The sequence below is a fragment of the Lathyrus oleraceus genome, chromosome 1 (genome assembly GCF_024323335.1).
Source record: "Lathyrus oleraceus cultivar Zhongwan6 chromosome 1, CAAS_Psat_ZW6_1.0, whole genome shotgun sequence".
Taxonomy (NCBI): domain Eukaryota; kingdom Viridiplantae; phylum Streptophyta; class Magnoliopsida; order Fabales; family Fabaceae; genus Lathyrus; species Lathyrus oleraceus.
The window spans coordinates 143,226,349-143,247,059 of NC_066579.1; the positions used below are offsets into that span (position 1 = coordinate 143,226,349).

A 20,711-nucleotide genomic window follows, 5' to 3' on the forward strand; every position below is an offset into this window, starting at 1 on the left:
CCTCTGGATCTTACTCCATGCCACCAGACCAATGGGGCTGGATCCAGGATGAGATATGCCACCTTCGCACGGAGCAATCCAGACAAGGTGAGGAGCTCATCAGGTTTGGAGCTTAACAACGGCGTCAAGGGGCGGTTTTGGATGAGATAAACCAGATGATGCAACGCATGATGTTGCATTATCCGTACCCGCCGCCACCACCTCAGTAATCGCTGTAAGTGCTCCTCATATCTTAACTTTAAACATTGCGGACAATGTTTGGTTCAGGTGTGGGGAGGTTTTTAATTGCATCTTGATATTTTATTTTTATTGTGTCTGTGTGTTATTTTGTTTGTCGTTATGTGGTTGTTTTTAATTTTTTTAAGTTACAGATGAAAATAGATGATGCTGGAGAAATGAGAGACTAGTGGACAGTGAGTGAAAGACGCAACCCCGGACTTTCTCCCGAGGTAACCTGGAAGGTGACACAACTGAGAAACAAAAGGTTGGACGCAACTTGGAAATCTAGACCGAAAAAGAAGAAGGTAAGCCCAAGCGGATAAAGAAGCTGTCTGTCATAAAGAATGTTTGTAGCTTGTAAGCTTACCCAACATGGTGAGATTTCAGCTTAACCAAACACAAAAAGAGCGCATTCAGGTATGACTCTATCTCTCTAATTTTGTGTAAGTTCTACTGATACAACACAATACAAAAACACACACTGAGGCACGTTGTTTGTTTTTAACCCATGAGCCTTTCTAGCCACCCATAATGTTGTTTTCATCCGTTGTTAACCTTGTTGAGCCTGTAACCCTTTGTTTGTGTAAACCATCATGTTAACAATTAGCCATACACTCCCTACCCTCGCTCGACATGACTGTTATAGTATAAAACTTGTGCAAAAAGATAAGTTTGGGGCATTCATCCGCAGAAAAAAAAATTGTTGAAAAAGGGCAAGTGCAAGGAAAAGAAAGATGAGAAAAAGAAAAACTGTGTAGAAACATCCGCTTCTGTCGAAAAAAAGAAATGAAAAAAAAGGTATCTATATAGAGAAATGAAAAATAAGCATTTGCCTTAGAAATAGACTCATGCATTAATATGAATTTGAGTGAAGAAAGAGTCAAGATTGGACGACACCCCGAATAAAGTTCCTGCACAAAGAAAAACAACAACATGAATGTTGAGTTATAAAACCTTTTGTAATCCATTTTGTTGTCCCGAACCCAGTAAATAGTGGGCTGACACGGGTGCCCGTGTCAGCTGACACAGCCCGTGTCAGCATGGATTGCATGATTGGACTTACAGTGGAGCCAACACGGGCAGCAGTGTCACCTGACACGGCCCGTGTTGGCCATTTCGCCCCTTTTGCTGTTTTTTCTTATTTTAACCCTTTTAGACGTCCGGAGGGCATTTTGGGCATTTCACAATGTTTTTAGTTGTTTGGAAGCTATTTAGTTTGAATTTTTGGGCACTGAGAAAAGGGACTTTTGATCGTGAAAAGAAAAGGATACGAAAAGGAGAAGCAACCTTGCAAGGTGTGGAGAAGAGAAGAGATCTTCAAGATCGGAAGAAATTGAAGATCAACTTTCATCAACAACAACTTGTAATGTCTTTAATTTGTAATCTTTTGTCTTTGAATATTATGAGAGGCTAAACCCCCCAATTCTAGGGGGGTGTCCCTGAATTGCTACTGTATGAATATTTTATCCATGTTCTTATAATCATTGATGTTTTCGTAATTCAAATTATTATACAACGTGCTTAATGTTTAATTTTATCGGACAAATGAAATTATGATCTCTGGTTAAGGTTTAGGTTGGACAAACCGCCTTATCACTTGTTGTATAATAAAACCCGCGTTTAATCACTTAGGAATGAGGATCAAAATGTGGTTACTGTAAATTCTTGATAAACTAAGTATTTCATAACAGCAATTTGAATGACTAAGGAATTAGGATTGAAATTGCCTGTTAAATGGTTTTGGCTAAGGAATTAGAGAAAACTACTCTGGAGAACTGTTTTGAATTATATTAACATAGATGTTATATGATATGGAAAAAATGGAATGCACAGCAATTCATACACCTGGCCCTAGCATTATTTCTCATATCGGTTAAAATATTTTTATACGCTTTATATTTTTATTTCTTTTCAATTGTGAAAACAATCATCAAACCCCATATGAACTTTTGTTCAATTGAATTATTCTAAAAATTGATACTTTCTACGCAGTCCTCGAGATCGATACTCAGGATAACTCCCTTTTTATTACTATATTGGTGCAAATAATACACTTTCTATTTCACCGATCAAGTTTTTGGCGCCGTTGCCAGGGACTGCCAAAAGTATAAGCTGAAAAATAATTCAATTGGAATTTTGTTGCTCTGCAGCTAAATTTTTTCTGTATTATTGTTTATTCTAATAATTGTCTAATATGTGTATGCGAGGTAAGACCTCAGCTGAATTTCTTTTTGACGCAGAACCCGAAAGATTATTGCGTGCAAGACGATGAAAATCTAGGCTGGAACTGTCAGAATCAGCCCCTATTGTGTCTGAGTTTGAAAAAGAAGAAGCTGTTTCAGTTCATTCGGAAGACTCAGAAGTTGTTTCTGAACCAATGGCTGAACCATAGGGTGAAGCCCCACTACCTCTTACAGAAAGACTTTTGGGTGACTATGGGGGTGAAAATGCTCCTATTGGAAGGTTAACAATTGTGAACCAACCGGTAAATGTTGATCACTTTCAGCTGCACCTTCAACGATTCGTCAACTCGATAGGAGACCGTTCTCCGGAAAAATCAATGAAGATGCCAACAAGCATTTACAAAGATTTCTGACCATGACAACATCGTTGAAAATTGAGGGACACTCAGAGGAAGCTGAAAATTGAAGGTATCATTGATCTCAAACTGGCAAATCAAGTTGTGAATATGGAAGATCAAATAACAGCTGAAGTAGAGAGAAGACTCAAGAAGGTGCAGCTGAAAGGTGACCTTGTGCTCAAGAAGATTCTATCTTTCAAACCAGATTCTAGAGGCAAATAGACTCCTAATTATGAATTCCCATATGTTGTCAAGAGAGCCTTTTCAGGCGGTGTTTTGTTTCTTACAACTATGGTTGATGAAGACTTCACGCGTCCTATGAATGCCGATGCAGTCAAAAAATACTTCGCCTAAAAAAAGAAAAGAACAACTCGCTAAGTTGAAAACCTGAAAGGGCGGCTTAGGTAAAAATGAGCGTCTCAGTGGATTGAAAACCCGAAAGGGCGATCCAGGCAAAAGTTAGAGACATAAAACAGAAAAATTATCCCGATAAATTGAATATCCCACCTTGGGGAAATTTATACAAAAATTAGGGATTATGGCAAGTAACTGCATCCTATTGATCTTCCGTCCTGAAGACATTCTTAAGCATGACCTTTGGTTCTGATTCATCTTCAACCGAAGCCCAGAGCATAATGGATGTCAAAGTCGGTAGAAGGATTAATGATCATTGTATTCAATTTAGCCCTTTTCCATGTAAATTACCATTTTTCAACTTTTGTAAAGATCTATGGAGTCTTGTCATTTACAGACTACCATTCTATTAAATAAAGTTGAGCTTTTCATCCAATTGTTTCTACTCTTATTTATCTTTCAGCCATATGGAATTTAATTTTTATGATGATCACTTTGAAATTGAATTTTGAATCAAAATCATATTTTCTTAAATAATAAAAGTAGTTACTTTTAAAAAGCAATTGAGGAATATCAGCAGCGGTCCAAAAACGGTAAGCCCTAAATGTGGAGCATTGTTGGTTCCCCCCAAGCAGTTATAGTGAGCTCTGTATCCTCTCTAGTAGCATGTTAGCATCACTAGCGAAGTTTTGTTGGTTTCCTCAGCTGAGTCTGTAATTGCCTCCCTTGAATTGTAGGCGCGTTGTCTCAGCAATTTGCATATATCCAGCACAAGACTCTTGTTTCCCCTCAAGTCTCCAACAGATTTCATTTAGCACTGATTCTAGAGCAGTATGTCTGATCCTTTGTAAGGTTATCTTCCCATTCGATATGGCGTTGACCTAAAATTCCCCGCAGAATATTCAATGCAGTTTCCCAGCAGGTCTTCCCCCTTCCCTAGCTAGGGTTGAATCTTTGAGATGCATAGTTAGTGTTCATCCTTTACCTCTTTTTCTCCAGTTGTTTCCCTCCTGTTGAGATTGGCTGAGTGTTGTATCGATGATTCAGATCAGTGACGTTTGTATCCTTTGTGATTGTTTTGTCAGCATAATCATCATATATACATATACATACACATTCATAAATTTCATTATTACATTATTATTTGCACTGTGTGATTCATTATTTTTTTTTCTGATCCTCTGCTATGGTGGTATCCTTTCCCCACACAGATTTGGTGTGTCTGTCCTCCTTCAATTATAGAGTGTCAGCCCCCTTAAGCAGAAAGTATTTAACCTTTCTCATTCCCCACGGAGTTATTCCCTCGTGGATGATTATTATTTCAGTTTCCTCCCCGGTTGATTGTCTGGATGGAACCGCCCCCCTGAGTTATATCCTCTTTGGGTTGAGTCTTTGATTAACCTTTTCTTTCTAGATCTTACCTAGATAGATGTTTTTGGTACCCTGAGAGTTTATTACCCGGTAGCTGGTAATATTCTTCTAAATTTGCAAGTATTTCACTTTTGCCCCAATACCCGGCAAGAGTAACCTATTTTCCCCAGCGGATTCGTTCTCATGTTTCCCCAGAAAGTCTATCCTTGATATGTTCATCCTAACCGATGACAAATATTTTCTTCTCCTGCTTTGAGTCTATCCTTGATATGTTCATCCTAACCGATGACGAATATTCTCGTTTTGGTATTCTACCCAGTAAACAGGTAGTCGTAATCCCTATTTTCATTCTCTAAAGGGTTAATCCTTGATATGTTCATCTTAATCGATGATAGATTTCCTCCTATTTCGGTCTTTTCCCTAGTAACCGATAGTTGTAAATCCTGTTTCCCCTCAAAGTTTATCCTTGATATGTTCATCCTAACCGGTGACAAATATTCTCTTTTCGTTATTCTATCCAATAACTGATAGGTGTAATTCCCCCCTTTTTCGGCAGTTTATCCTTGATATGTTCATCCTAACCGATGACGAATATTCTTCCCTTTAAGTCCATCCTTGATATGTTCACTTTAACCGGTGACGAATATTCTCTTCCTTTGGTCTTCTTCCCAGTAACCGGTAGTTATAAACCCTATTTTGCCTTTCCCCCGACAGTTTATTCTTATCCAAGAACTGGTAATGAATACACCTCTTGTTTGCCCCCAGCGAGTCATTCTTGATATGTTTACCCTAACTGGTAACGAATGTCCTCTTTTTCAGATTTGATTATCCTCTTTACCCAGTAACCGGTAGTGGATGATACATTTCTGTTACTCCTGTGTTGAAGATTATTTCTTCCCCAGTTGAGTTTGAGTGCGTATTTCCTCAATGAAATCGATGTTTCCTGCTTAGTTCGAGTATTTCAGCTTTGTTCTGATCTACCCGTTTCCCCTGCAGGTGTTCCTTTTATTCCCCGGTTGAGTCTTTCCATTGATTTATTTTCTTGGAATTCCTCATGTCCCCCGGCAGTTTTAAGTCATAGCCTGTCCTACGCACAACTTTTTGTCCCCTAGAGTCTCTGTCTCCCAGTGAGTTTTCTTTACGGAATGCATCATGCTCATGCGGACTTTCGGTCTCTCCGGATTCTTTTTCTCTGTGGCAACATTTTCCCCACAGAGATTATCTTTAACATTCATGTCATATGCATCATGAGGTCTCTTAGGGACCAAAATTTGTTTCTATATGTTGTTATTTAAGCCCATTCTACTGAGTCGATGCGAAGATTTTAACCTTCACCTCCTCAGCTAGAACATCCTTAAATAGGGGCAGCTGTAAGACCCCAAATTTGACCCTAAGATCCCTCATGTTATCTCATCATATGCATTAGCATTGAGACCACACATTAGCATTCTCCTTAGCCCTCATTCGTTGGGTTTGCATTGGGAGAGATCACCAAGCACATTGAATTGTATCATACTTTGTTTTTCATTATTTCCTAACCAAAATACCAAAAATATGTTATTGTATAGTTTAACTCTTTTGTAGGTAGTGTATGTGCTCACCTATGCTCTATCAAGCTCACATCTAGGGTTTAAGACCCTCATTGCAAGGAGCTTAATCAAGAATTGGTCTACTATGAATCTAAGTATCATATATGAATCCACATGATCTCCACATGTTATTTTGATCAAGAAATCATCAAGAGTTTGGAGTTGGTTTGCCTTGGAAACCCTAATTCATCTGGGTATCTTGTATAACTTCTTCAACAAGTTTCTTCAACAATTGATCAAATATTTCAAGGTATACTTCACATTACATAATCTTATGTATATATGATCCTTCATGAGTCCCAAAAGTCAATAGAATGTCAAGCTAGCAAGATGGTTCACAGTGTTTGACCAGAGGAGGTCAACTAGTCAAAACTGGGGTTCCCTAGACCCTATCTCCTACAAATTTTATCATATGAAAATGATTCCAAGCTAAAAGTTACTCTAAATGACATTCCAAATAACTTTCGTGTTGAGGTCAAGAGCTAGTTTTGCTTGTAAATTCATTTTTTATGGTGAAAGATTATAGGTCATTTTGTCTAAACCCTAATTTGAAGGTCAACTTCCCAAGACCATAACTTGCCCAATTTTTATGAGATGAAAGCCATTAAAATTTCATGATCAAATTTAAGATGTCTACTTCAACTTTGATGTTTGGAGAAAGTGCAAATTCAACTTGTAAATGCATGTTCTAAGAGGAAACATTATAGGTCATTTTGGGCCAATACCATTGAACAAGTGATTTTCCTCAACTTCTAAAATGAATAAGTACTTCATTCAAAATCTAAATGAGGTAAAATTGGTGACCAAATGGAATAGGTTTGAAAGAGATACAACTTTTATGAAGGAACTTTTCTCATTTGAAGTCCATAGAAAAAGTTATTCAAGGTGGAAGAAGTGAACATTTGACTTGGGACTTAGAAAATTTTCAAATATGTTTGATTTCCCAAAATTCCACCTCAAAATTCATCATGATCCAAGCTTCAAATGAAAACATGTTCAACATGAAAGTTGTTCCCCTTGATCTCACATTTCCAAAACATCTAAGATCATCCCATTTGGACCAAAATTAAAGGACTTGCGCATGGGTGTAAGTTAAGGGACCATTTGGATAATTTCAACTTCCATTTTTAACACACCTTTGCATGGACTTCTAACCTGATTTCAGCATGATGAACATTGAACTATGGATCAGATTACATCATCTCATGGCCTAGTGCACGCCCATGCATCCATGCAAGAGAGAAACTCAAATTTTGCCAAAATTGGTAGTGTGAAAATATCAATCCCATAGCCTATAAATAGAAGTGCATTGTGATCCAAACTTCATCAACACCTTGCCCAAGCTTTGCTAGACCTTTGCAAACCCTCACTGCCATAGAATTTTCTGAGATTTCTTTGAAATCGATCTTGAACTTCACCATCTGTTTGGAAGTTCAAACTCCAGAAATTCACTTCCATTTTCAGTTCATTTGGTTTCTGCAAGCAAAAGGAGGAGAAAGCAATCAAATCCAGATCAAGATCAAGTCAAATTGGAGCAACTCGAAGGTGAATTTTCAAAAACTTCCACTCTTTGATTCTCTCTTATTTCTCCGTTATTCTTGTTGATTTTTGGTTGTCTGAAGTCCTACCAATGTAGGCAATAAGATTGAGTTGCTTTGAGGTCAAATCGAAGCAACACAGATCATGATCCTCAAAATTCAACTCCCTGTATCTTCTCATATACTTGAAGTTAGACGAAATTGAGGCCAGATTAGAGCTCCTAAGTATTTTTATTTTAAATCCATGTCTTACTTTTTCATTTTGGTGATGGTTGATGGTGGACCAGTCCTGTGAGGTCCACCGGAGAAGAAGACCGAAGCTCTGGCTCCGGCGATGTATTGGCAAACTTCTAAACCACATGATCCATCCAATTTGTTCTAATCTTAAGCGTTGGTTGTGATTACCATGCATGCTGCGTAGTTGACTGATGACCACATGGAACGCGCGCTTTGGACCATTTGATCTGCCACCTCAAATAATGAGGGAGATCAGATGGTCCACGTATTTTGTAATTTCTAAATTTCCATTTTAATTGCTTTATTTTCATTAATTCATATTAATTTTAATATTGATCCAAAAAATATGGGACTTTCACAAAAAAAAATCAAATATTTTTCTCTTTCATTTTATGAATTAAAATTATTTTTTGGATCAATATCAATATTTTTCATGATTTAATTATTTTTGTGTATATTTTTAATTGTTTGAAAATACTTCTGACTTTTCAAAAATGGTGAAATTTTTTCTCGAAGGTCCTTTGACCTTGTTTGACCTATGATAAATCTCTTTGCCATTTATTTGATGTTTTGAAGAGGTTTTAGGTTTTTGATCAAACATAATTTAATTTAATGCATTTTTAATTGATTTTAATTTGTTTAATTGAAAATAAATTGTGTTGAGCTATTTCTATTGACTTGTGGAGTTTGACTATTGTGTTTAGGCCTTAGTCAATGTTGATTTGACTTTTGTTGGATTAAAATCATTGGATTTAGGGGATTGATGAAATGTATATTTCATCTCCCAAAATGAATGAATGATTTTAATTTGATAAAATTCCTCCCATGACCAATTTGTGTTTGTCTTATTTCCCCTTCCTCTTCATCTTCAACCCCTTTCTATCCCACTCTTCTCATTGGCCAATGACATCTCAATAGCCTAAGACTAATTGGTTCATAAACCAATACAAGTATGGATGAGATTAGGCCCACCCCTTGACCATTTTATTTTTGTGTGTGGTATGTTTTAGGAGTATGATTCATTATACTACATCTCTAACATGCATTAACACCAAAAAATTTATTGCCCGACCTCAGATAGTTGTGACTTCTACATAAGTCCAATTACGATTGCTTAACATAACGCTAAATTTTGATACAAAAGCATAACATTCTAGTAAGTGAGATTGTAAGTCTTCCCCCTTTCATGGTATTATGTGGAAATTTGGCCTTTTTTCCTTCCTTTGGAAGATGTCTTGGTTCAAGGATCCATGCTTGTGAATAGAGGGTTGAGTGTTCTCCAAAGAATGACTTAAACAATAAAAATTAAAACTCCACTAACTTCTTATCAATTGACCTTTGACTAACTTTTAGTTTCAAACCATTTACTTTTATGCACTTTAAATTTGAGCCATTTATCATTTGTCATTATACATACCATTTAACTTGTTTATTTTAATGCCATTTTCACTTTGCTCACTTGAGCCATATATTGTGATTGTATATACTTGTTTGTGTATTTTATTTGTGTTTGTAGTCTTTTTATCTTAAGATACTTAATAAACAACAAAAACCTTAAAAAATATTTGTGTGGAATGTTGGATTTGATCTGAGAGTTGAACTTAGAATTAGGCAACGTTCCCTATGCAAAAGGACTTGGGCAATGCCAACTTTTATGAAACCAAGTCATTGTGAATTGAACTTTCATCTGATACAAGTGTTGGAATCCTTATGAGTTCATCTACAACTTGGTCTTGATGAAGATGTTACTTTGAACCTGTGTCTAATGCATTATTCTGAGCCATTCAAGGAGTATGTCATCTGATGCATGAAAGATTATGAAGAAGACTATGAAGTTGCTTACTTGGATGTGGCTATCTTTATTTGATGTCTTGCTCTTCATCTTGTTTGTTTATTGATATTGCTTGATTCTAAAGTCCAAGGGAAAAATGGGTTTGTATATGACATTCTTGTCTATTGGATTGCATCCCATTGGTCTGATCTTTTAAACTCTTAACTTTTAAATTTTTGCTTAGGATTAGTCTCTTCATCTCCTCCCACTTCTTAAATTTCAAATCCCTCCCCCATTTTCAAAATCTTCTTTGCTTGTGATTTCTAAACTTAGACTTTATTGCAAATTAGAAACTTTGGCATTATGCCATTGCTTTTTTAAACTATTTTCTTAAATCAAACTTGTAAATGAATATAATCATATTGACTTAAATTTTCAAAAGACAAAAAGAACTAACACTCATTCAAACTTTTTAGGCCCTTGGTGCCTTTCTTAAACTTAAATTTTTGTTTAAAGCAATTCATTCACTTTGAAATTGATACCACGAACTACGAGGTTTTGATCCCTCATTTTTATGTTGGTACGTAGGCACAAGTCTGAAGGTCTTGTCAAACACAAAAATATAGTTAATGAATTCTTTTCTCATTCCCACACTCTATTTATTGTAAACATCATTTTATATCAAAACACATGTGCACATAAAAAATGGCTCCCTAGGAGCACCTATGACACTTTGGATGCTAATACATTCCTCTGTGTAACCAACCCCCTTACCTGTAATCTCTGATATTTTATTAGTTTTGATTTGAAAACTTCTTATCTTTGGGTTTTGTTCGTACTTTTCCATTTTTCCTTGGAAACAATAAAAGCGCGCTGGCGGCTTTGGTTTTATTGACGTTAAGTTTATCCATAGCTTAATGGTCATGAATTTACCGCTACAATGAGAGACCATGTTTGGTGATTTTTTATGGTGGTATGAGAGTTTCAGCCCACGTGAGGCGAGAGGCTCTGTGTTTATACATTATGTTGGGTAAGTTGTGATTTGTCTTTACCTCTTATGGCTAAGGAACTTATATAGGCTCTTGGGCCTAGGGTTTTCTAGGGACTGATCACCATCCACTTAGTTGATGGTTAACTCTTGAATCCTTATTTTCTAGGAGAATGTGGATCAATCTATTGACTTTGAATTTTTTTAAACCGAGAAATGTGCGCGAATAGGGAGTGCACTTAGGGTGAGACAATTCCTAATGGGGGCAACATATATATGTTGCCTCTCCTGAAGAGATACCATTATTCCATCCTTAATAAACCTTTTATAAATATTTCACTAATATATATATATATATATATATATATATATATATATATATATATATATATATATATATATATATATATATATATATATATATATATATTATATATATATATATATATATATATATATATATATATATATATATATATATATATATATATATAATCTCTATAAAATTTGTATTTTAAGGAATATTTAGATCGATGAGATGAAATGAAATGGTTTCATGTCCCATTTTTTAGTTTAGAAAAATATGAATGGAATGTGACCCAATCTATTCAATTCAATACCGCTATTTAAATCCATTTTTCATTCTATTCAAATTGATTGTATGAAATAAAATAAGTTAATAGCACAATTACAACTTTATGTTTTAAATTTTCACATTCCTTAATCATATTATATTTTTGAACTAAATGATAAAAATAAAATAAAAAATTTATAATGTTTTAGGCTGTGTCGAATTTTCAAATTATAGAATGAGATAGTAGTTCTGCTACGTCATAATAAAATTTATATTTCATTCTACTTTTGTATTACACTCTCTTAATTTTCTTCAATTTTTATTTACTAAATAATGAAGGAAAAAAGTGAAAATAATTTCTTTCGTTTTGTCGTGCTTATGTTGGCAGTGCAGCCTTTGGCGGTCGTTTTATCCTTAACTCAACAGAACTGCTTTCTCACGACGGTCGTGTTCCTCTACATTTTCCAGTTCAATTCTTCACACACAAAAACATTTGCTCATATATTCTCTCTCTCACTAACTTCAACAATCTCAATTTCTTCTTTCTAATCCAACCAAATTTCACACTCACACTCACACTCGTCAAATTCAAACCAAAAATGTCTGTTTTTTCCCCTCCAATACATTCACCACTTCTTCTAAACACCCAAACCAATCTTTCTTCATCTTCTTCACCTTCTTATCTTCTACCTCTTCTCACTTTCTCATCCAAACGCTCTTCTTCACTGACCCTTTTCTCTTCTTCAAGTAAGTTCATCATTGCTGTTTCTTTTTTCCTTCACACAATTAAATTTTGAAGGAAAAAAACATTTTTTAATTGTTTTTGTGTTTTACAATGATGGGAATTTTGTTTTAATTCAATTGTTTGCAGAATCTGGAGATGGGTTGGCGAGTAAAGATAAAAAAATCTTACTTGAACAGTATGGTTATGATATCGACGCTGATGACTGCTTTTCTCAATCATCCCCAAAGGTTTTTGTTTTCTTCTATGATTGCAAATTTCTATATAACTTTTTTGAGCTCTGTTTGATTTGCTTTTGTGCTCAACTTTTTAATTTGAACCATGCTTTTAAATTGCGGCCTCCGATGCAGTTGTGGGTGTTGTGATTGCGGACATTGCAGCTGTTGCAACAATGTGCATTGCGCCTGTCGCAGCATGAATTTTGATTGAGAAGAGTTTGAAATGTAATGCGCAACACGGCTGTTACAATGTGAATTTTGATTGAGAAGAGTTTGAAATACACTGTTAAAAACACATAATGTTAGATTTTTCAGAAGTAAATCGAGTATTAGGGTTCTAAATTTTGAGTTTTGGCAAAAAAAATTGAGCAACCTGAGCAAAGTTGTCGATGCGGTTCCTAATGTGGAAGGACACGTGATTTCAAATCATACTGCAATTGCGGTTTGATGCGGTTGCGGAGACTACCGCATAAGCAATATTGCGGCCGCAATTGCAGTTGGGAACCACAATTTAAAACCATGATTTGAAGTGCTACATGGAATGAAATGCAATTGCTAGATTTCATTTATAGAAGAATATGCTCATAGTGTTGTAAGAATATGCTAATCTTTTCCCCCTTTTATAAATGCTTGTGAAAACTGTCTCTAAATCTTTTTTGTTTTATGAACTTTGCTGTGAATGCAACTGATTAGTCCAAGAGGAAAAAGGTTCAACAAAAGACAAAAGGTGGAGGGAAGCAAGTACAAGATCCACCCGAGGAACCTAAGCCTCCTCGTACTACACATAAATTGCTTCAGGTAATCTCAATAGTTTGAAGCCTTGCTAATCGACCAGGAGTACGATAGTTTGAAGCCTTGCTAAAACAATCCTTGCCCTGTCGGCCAAACTATTCTACACCTTCCCGTCGATGCGAGTAGTTTATTCGTAACTTCATATCATGCTTTTTAAGATAAAGTTACATGACGGGTCTGTTATTGTCAGTTAAGAAGTTAGTGGGAGTCTTGAGAGGTAGTTAGGCCACATAAGGTATGACGACTATACAAAGAACATAGGATTAGAGAGGGAATCATCTTGTCGTTTGAGAGGAATAGGGGCAGACCCGGCAGTTTCACACTATAATTTTTCGCTGCGTTCATCTTTGTTCCTCAACCAATTTTTGGACGGGCTTTAGTGTTGCCACCACTATTATCCACATGGCTTTTCATGACTAGGATTATCTCGCTCTCAATTGGTTCAATTAATTAGGAAAAGATGGTTACTAAGTTTTCAATCTTACAACACCAGTCGGTGGCTTGGTTTGTGAAAAACCACAGTTTGGCTCAAATTGCTCGGAAACGATGAATTGCTGAATTTATGTCTGACATTTATTTCATATGACTACATAGGTTATTGGAGGAACAGCTCGAAGAACGAAGCTACTCTCACCAAACAGCATGGATGTACGCCCCATGATGGAGGTCGTGAAAGGTGCAGCCTTTGATATATTACAGGTACCAGTCGCAATCGCAAGGGATATATCTTATATTAGTTTATAGCATAAGTGCTTATCGTATAAATGTTTATGTATAAGCTATTTCTATAACAACAATAAAATAGTCAAATTTTTTTAATATAAGTTATGAGCTGTTTTCATAAGTATTGTTTTTTTTTTTTTTCATAATGTAAAGTCGGCTTGTGGTTCTCCTGCATCCTTGAGACCTGGACGCTGGTTAGACTTGTATAGCGGTACCGGTTCTGTTGGAATTGAAGCACTTAGCCGAGGATGTTCTGAGGTATCAATGTTTTCAATAATCAGTTTTGCATTCACAATCCCATGATTATCATTTCTCATATTATCCGAGCTCTCCCCCGAGTGATAGAATTAGCCTTCTGTTAAAAAATGGAATCAATGGATTTTAATCAAGTTTAAGGTGATTTGTACATAGATTTTCAACAATTCGTTTTTAAATATTCCCATTTATAACACATTTGTTTGGTTATGTGATTTTAACAAAAAGCAAATATTTTAGGTGCATTTTGTTGAGATGGACCCTTGGGTTGTATCGGATGTTTTACGTCCAAACTTAGAGGTGACCAGATTCGTCGATGATTCAGTCATTCACACCGTTCGCGTGGAGAAATTCTTCGAACTCGCAGAGCAATTTGTAGGCATGTTCATCTTTTTTCTTTTAACTTCATTTTATGTATATCAAGGGCACATTTATGTTATTGTAAATTTGAAATGTTCACATGCAGGAAACAAGAGCACATTCGATTACATCAGCGTCACCCCTCCATACGAACAAGTTGACTATGTGGTGCTAATGAGAATGATTTCGGAATCACCCTTTGTTGGAGACGACACTTTTATCGTATGTAGTATTTTCTTACTTTTTTATTCTTGGTCTAAATAGTCTTATGGTTACTAATTTTACATTGAACTCTAATATTTTTATCTAGCTAGTTGAGTATCCGTCAAAAACCGACATGCTGGAGTCTTGCGGAAGTCTTGTTAAGGTAATTCGAGTAATTAACATTACCATGTTCGCATTTTTGCTTTTAACCTACTTTTGTGTAGACTTGATATACTTTAGTTGGATGATATTTCTGCGAGTGTGAGATGTGTAAGTGATTGTTTGTAACTGCAGATAACCGATAGGCGGTTCGGCCGGACGCTATTGGCAATTTATGGACCAGCATGGGCTCAAAAGAAGAGGAAATCAAACATTCAAAAAATACAGATGTAGTAAAGGTTGATAAGCTTGATGTGGGAATGTTTAAAACAGTTATGAGGACTTTATTAGTTACTTGAAATTTAGTTAAGGACTTATAGGGAGTAAGTTACTTAAACTACCTATACATGTATTATACATTCAAGTTCGAATTCAGATTTGGTGCAGTCACAAACAAATACAGTGCCTATAATAAGTCTATTGCGTCTTTCAGATGGATGTAGTCCTTTGTGTTGTGGTTGTCGCTCGTAAAAACGGTAACTCAGGCCGCTCCCAGACCCTTTCGGAGAGTTCATGCCCTTATTTACAGAACTCTGCCTTAATGCATTCTTGCAGAAAGAGTGCTCTGAATGTGTTCAAAGGTGTGTAAACTTTGTATTTAGAGAGGGTGGTCTTAGAGTCATCAAAATGGGATAGCTCATACGGATCGTCAAATGCGACGGTCCATAGGCTTGTTGTTGCTGCTCCAAAGAGTATTCATATTGGGTTGAGGCAAGGCAAATTGGGTTTTGAGACAAAGCCGAGAAACACTACGAGTTTGGATGAGATAGTTGAGAATTTTTAGGAAATTTAAAATTTTAAGTAATTTAAATAATTTAATTGAAATTCATTCACCTATTTGGATGAAGTAATAAAATGAGTCATTGTTAAATGTTAAAAGGTCATTTTCATAAATTAAAATTTTTCTGGATTAAATTTAAAATGTGAAAAATATGAATCAATTTACAATTTTTGAAAATTTGAAAGGATTGATTTGTAAAATTTGAAAATTATTAAGGATTTATTTATAATTTTTTAAAATTTTAAGGGTGAATTTGAAATTTTCATAAAATATAAGAATCAACTTGCAAATTTTAAAAAATTAATAACAAACAATTAAACATTTACATTATATAGAGTGAATGGATAATTTAAATTTTTTTATTTTATGATATCATTTTAAAATTCCTTAAATTTAAAAAGTTAATAAAATATTTTATAAATTTATATTATTTTAACATTTTTTCATATTTTTTATGCAAATAAATAATTTTGGTTAAGTGATTTTAAATTTCTTTAAAAAATTATTATTTTTTATTAAAATATTTGATCCAAACACATTTAGAATGTACTAAAAATTTCAATATTATCAAATTTTTGCGATTGCATAGACAACTTTTTATTTTATCTCTAATAATTCATTGTCACTAAAATGTAATTTTTTGTAAGGAATTTTTACCTAATTAATTATTTTTCATTTTTGATTGCACGTGTTCTCTCTACTTTTATCTGAACATCTAAAAAATTCAAAAAAATTCAAACTAGAAAAATAAATAGTGAAAGATAGAGAATAATAAAATAAAGAAAATATCACGAGTAAGGGAAAAGAAGATTATGAGGTGGACTCAATGAGAATTTTTTACAAAAATAGTCTAATTTTTTAAGGAAATTTTCAAAATAATATTGATTTCAAAAAAATTTCAAAAACACCTAACTTTTAGGAGGAGACGTCAATCCAATTGGCGACTCCTCTTAAAAGTTGAATGGAGGTGCCAATTGGATTGACTATGACACACGGTGCAGCCAATCCAATTGGCGCCCATGTGTATTTTTACAAAGGAGGCACCAATTGGATTGACACCTCAGTGTAAAATGCATTTTTTTTTGTTATAAATAGATGTATTGTGTGAATCATTGTTCCACATCTCATTTCATCATTTGGCAATCACTTTTGGTGTTCGTCAACGATACGGAAAGGTGATTTATGCGAGAGACAAATCTTAAATGTTGATGTTATTCTGGAACATCACTACGTTCGATCAACTGAAGAGGGAGCTGGTTCGTTGGTTAGATGGGAAAATACCATAAGGAAAAAAAATTAGAAGTATTGAGAGACTCGACAATATCTTTGATTGAGTGCGAATGAAAACTGATAAGGATGCTAGGGAAATGATGTTTAGTCGAGATGACATCAATTTGATTGTTGTAATCAGTAAGAAATATTTCTGTTTTTAGTTAGGTACTGATGTTTGTTGTGAACCTCGTTGTAACAAAAACTTTATGATATATAATGATTGAAGATTATAGAAATACAATGTTACAAAAAGCTTATGACCCAGATGATGCTCCTCAATTTGGACAATTGTTCTTGTTGTGTCCTGGTTGACAACAAATACTACATAATCTTATCATTTTATTTGTCGAATCCATTTCTGTCCTGATACATGTGCTGTTTGACCTTCCTTTTTTCTTTCTACGCATCTCGTCGTTGTGCCAAACTATATCACCTTCGTATGGAGGCCAATATTCCTCCATTGGTAGTACCGAGAAGCTTTTATTATATACATTCATGACGGTGACGGCCTTGTACACATCAGATAAATGGTTGTAAGCGTCTTGACGAGTATATACGCATGCTGCAATGACATGGGAGCAAGGAATGCGGAAGGCCTGTAATTTTTCACAATCGCACCAACTTCTGTTTAGTCTAACAGCATATGCTAAATTTGGTCTCCCCTCGTTGCGGTCCATTGTTTCCTGGCCGCTGAAATTTTGCATATGACGGTCAAACACTGTTACATCATGTGTGCTAGCTTTGATGCTCTCCTCTTTCATGACTTTCATGCAACACTCACTGAATATTTTCCCAGACATTAACATCGCACTCCATCTTTCACCTCTAGTTGCGAACATAGAAGTCAACATATAATAGGTCGATCTTACTAAGGCGGTTATTGGCAGATTTCTAATTCCTTTGAATACCCCGTTCATGCATTCCACAAGGTTTGTTGTCATGTGGCCCCATCGACAACCTCCGCCAAATTCCCTTGTCCATTGCTCTACTAGTATGTTATTCATCCATCTTCCCGCGTCTTCATTAGACAGTCTAATTTCATAACGATAATATTGAAATGACGACTGAGTTAAAGCATACCCAACATTCACCACTTTCTTGCGAAGATTCTTATCTTTTATTGCACGCATGAAGTTTTGTACAATATGTCTAATGCAATAGACAAGGGTGGAAGGAGGATCATGCCATCCGTTGTCATGGTTATTATAGGCACTCTCAATGGCAACATGTCTATCAGAAATCAAACAGAGATTGGCTTGTGGAGCCACATGCATTCTGAGATGTTGAAGAGAGAAACCCCATCCACCAGCCGTTTCACCTTCAACCAGAGAAAAGGTAATGGGAAAGACATTGTTGTTGCCGTCTTGTGCAACCGCCATAAGCAAAGTACCCTTGTATTTGCCGTATAACCAAGTGCCATCAATTTGAATAATAAGTTTGCAGAATGCGAAACCTTTGATGCATGGGTCAAACGCCCAAAAGAGACGGTGAAAAATTCTATTAACTGTAACACATGTTCCGTCTAGCATCATTGCTGACAATGTCTCCATAATTGCCACAGTTCCTGAGACATATGTTTTTAGTGCCCATAAAAACCGTGGCAATACACATGATTCAAATCAAACAATTGAAACCTAAATCTAAAATTTCTAACTTGCGATTCAACCAACCCCAAATTAAACAACAAAAACCAACTTTCTAGGCTAAAAAAGGATCATGGACTAACATTCCTGAATCAAACACACATTAACCTTTTTCCTTGATGATGGTTCATAATGCTCTTCTCTTGATAGAATTAGCACATCCTTTAAGATTATAAGAAACTATATTCATTGCAAAATTTGAACTTTACCTCCTCTCTTGCTTCAAATCTCCTTATCCTTCTTCTCTAAGACTCTTATTTTCTCAATATAGACATCACCATCCTCAATTCCTTCAACACTGTAATCTTTCGCTTTCTTCCATGTAAACTCTACAAGATTGTCAATTCTTCTTTCCTAGAGTCTACGATTACCCCTAACCAAATCATAATCAGATAGGGACTCACAACACATCGCCACTCCTCTTGAGAAATTATCTTTCGAGGACCCATATAACTCAGAAAAAGTATTTGATCCACCTACCACCTCTTTCTGTAACCATGATTCTGAATGGCAAAAAAATGATTTAAGCGCTATAGAGTTCCCCTTAGCTTTCAATAAGGAAGAAGTAGTCCTTATCTTTCTTGGTATCACAAGGGCTTGGTCTAACTGATTATGATTTTTTATAGTCGATTTTGGTTGGGTCAATGATGAAGAGATGTGAGAGGTTCATGCTCTTTTCACCCTTGTTGGTGCCTCTCACAACCTTAAAATTCTGAAACTGTCCTTCTTGAGTCTAGAGAAGCATCTCCGGACGCACCCAAATCGCAACCACAATACGATATTCTGAGACCACCACATTTTTGACCAAATTGTGGTATAGAGATGTGTCTCCATATGATATTTGAATTTATTCGAAGATGCATCTCTGAAATATCCCCTGATTTTTTTTGAAAACGTGATAAATACAAAGGGGGGTTTATTTCAGATATTATATTAACTCAAAATCAAAGTTAAATTCAATTATATTAAAGTTAAAGGAAGGTGAAAAATTCTTACATAAATTAAAAAAGTCAAGATAATTCATACATACCAGTTGTCCAAAAATATATCAAAAATATCCATCTTCTCAACACATTGACATACCTCTGTCACGCTCTTTTCCTGTTCATTCCAAACCCCGAGTACCTCCTAGTTAACTAGCCTAGGTGGTTTTCTAGGAGCGCCTAGTGTCACGATAGGGTGTGACACCCTATATAACCATGTCATGTAGCCTTAAACACAAGCCTAGTGTACATGAGCTGGCTCCCGACGATACTCCTCTGGTACCAAGTGACTCTCGAAATCATCCAGTATCGCCTGTAAATCTCTATGGCGCACGCTGGGAGGAGCGGACTCATGGGGAGGTTTCAGAATAATTTGCAAGTAGCCAAACTGATGATTTGAAAACTAAAAATCATCCAGTATTTTAAAAAACTAACTACAAATCAAATCATAAAAAGAATAAGTCATTTGAAAAACGTACCAAATAAAATTGCTTGATAAGAGAGAGAAGTTTGAATGTTATGAGGTGCTGGAAAGAGCTCCAATGATATAAGCTTGATTCAATGGATGTAGAGGTAAAATCGTTGCAAAGTTCAAATGACTGTGTTTTTAGAACTTTTGAGAAAATGAAGAAAGAGGAAAAGGGAAGGGTCTAGCGTGGGATATGAAAGAAAAATGTCTGGAGATGCATCTCCGAACTAGATTTTAATGTAAAAAGGGGTAAAATAAGGGCGTCTAGAGATGCATCTTCTGATGTTAAAGACATTATGGATTTTTCACCGTGGTGTGGGAGCACCCATAAAAATGAAAAGAACATTCCCCTATAAGAACCACTTGCAATAACATCCTTTCGTTGGGCTCCTAATTGGGTTTCGTCTGCATTTACATCCTAGACCCAAATAGACCCACTCGCAGTCTCGACAAGAGAATTCAAAGACCTTCCACCTGACCCACCATCCCATAAATGATTTTTTAGTTTATATGTTTTTCTCTCTCCTTTTTGTTGACTTAGACCGGGAACTTATTAGTATCCATGTTGTAAATATAATTCAAAAAAGAGATTACAAATATTAGAAAATAAGGCAAGCAACAACCAAACACAATTTTTTATGTAATAGAGAAGATCTTTTAAAACCTGTTAATATTAAAAATAAAAAATAAAATATTTTCGTTTAAATCATAAATTATGAATGAGTCAATTAAGAGAGAGATTCTCTCGCTATAACTTGTCAAAATCAAAACTAAATCTCTCGAAAAAAATGGTGTAAAAATAGTATGATGCCATCTATTATATTAATACATATTGAAATAATGAATAAGCAAGTGATTGTGAGGGAAGAAGAATATAATTCAATTAAT

General features: G+C 35.4%; 1 protein-coding gene across 1 annotated transcript; it reads left to right on the forward strand.

The window, feature by feature from the left end:
* The first annotated feature begins 11,557 nt into the window (after positions 1–11,557).
* Positions 11,558–15,107, forward strand: LOC127122624 (uncharacterized). Its single transcript, XM_051052932.1, has 9 exons — positions 11,558–11,969; positions 12,094–12,194; positions 12,876–12,980; positions 13,569–13,673; positions 13,851–13,955; positions 14,193–14,331; positions 14,419–14,534; positions 14,623–14,679; positions 14,811–15,107. Exons 1-9 carry the CDS (start codon positions 11,822–11,824, stop codon positions 14,907–14,909), a joined length of 975 nt encoding a protein of 324 aa, XP_050908889.1. The 5' UTR covers positions 11,558–11,821; the 3' UTR covers positions 14,910–15,107.
* Positions 15,108–20,711: the final 5,604 nt, after the last annotated feature.

Coding starts and splice junctions, on each gene's coding strand:
- LOC127122624 (XM_051052932.1), top strand. CDS start 11,822: ATGTCTGTTTTTTCCCCTCCAATACATTCACCACTTCTTCTAAACACC. Junction 13,674..13,850: donor CAGCCTTTGATATATTACAG/GTACCAGTCGCA, acceptor CATAATGTAAAG/TCGGCTTGTGGTTCTCCTGC. Junction 14,680..14,810: donor CTTGCGGAAGTCTTGTTAAG/GTAATTCGAGTA, acceptor TTGTAACTGCAG/ATAACCGATAGGCGGTTCGG.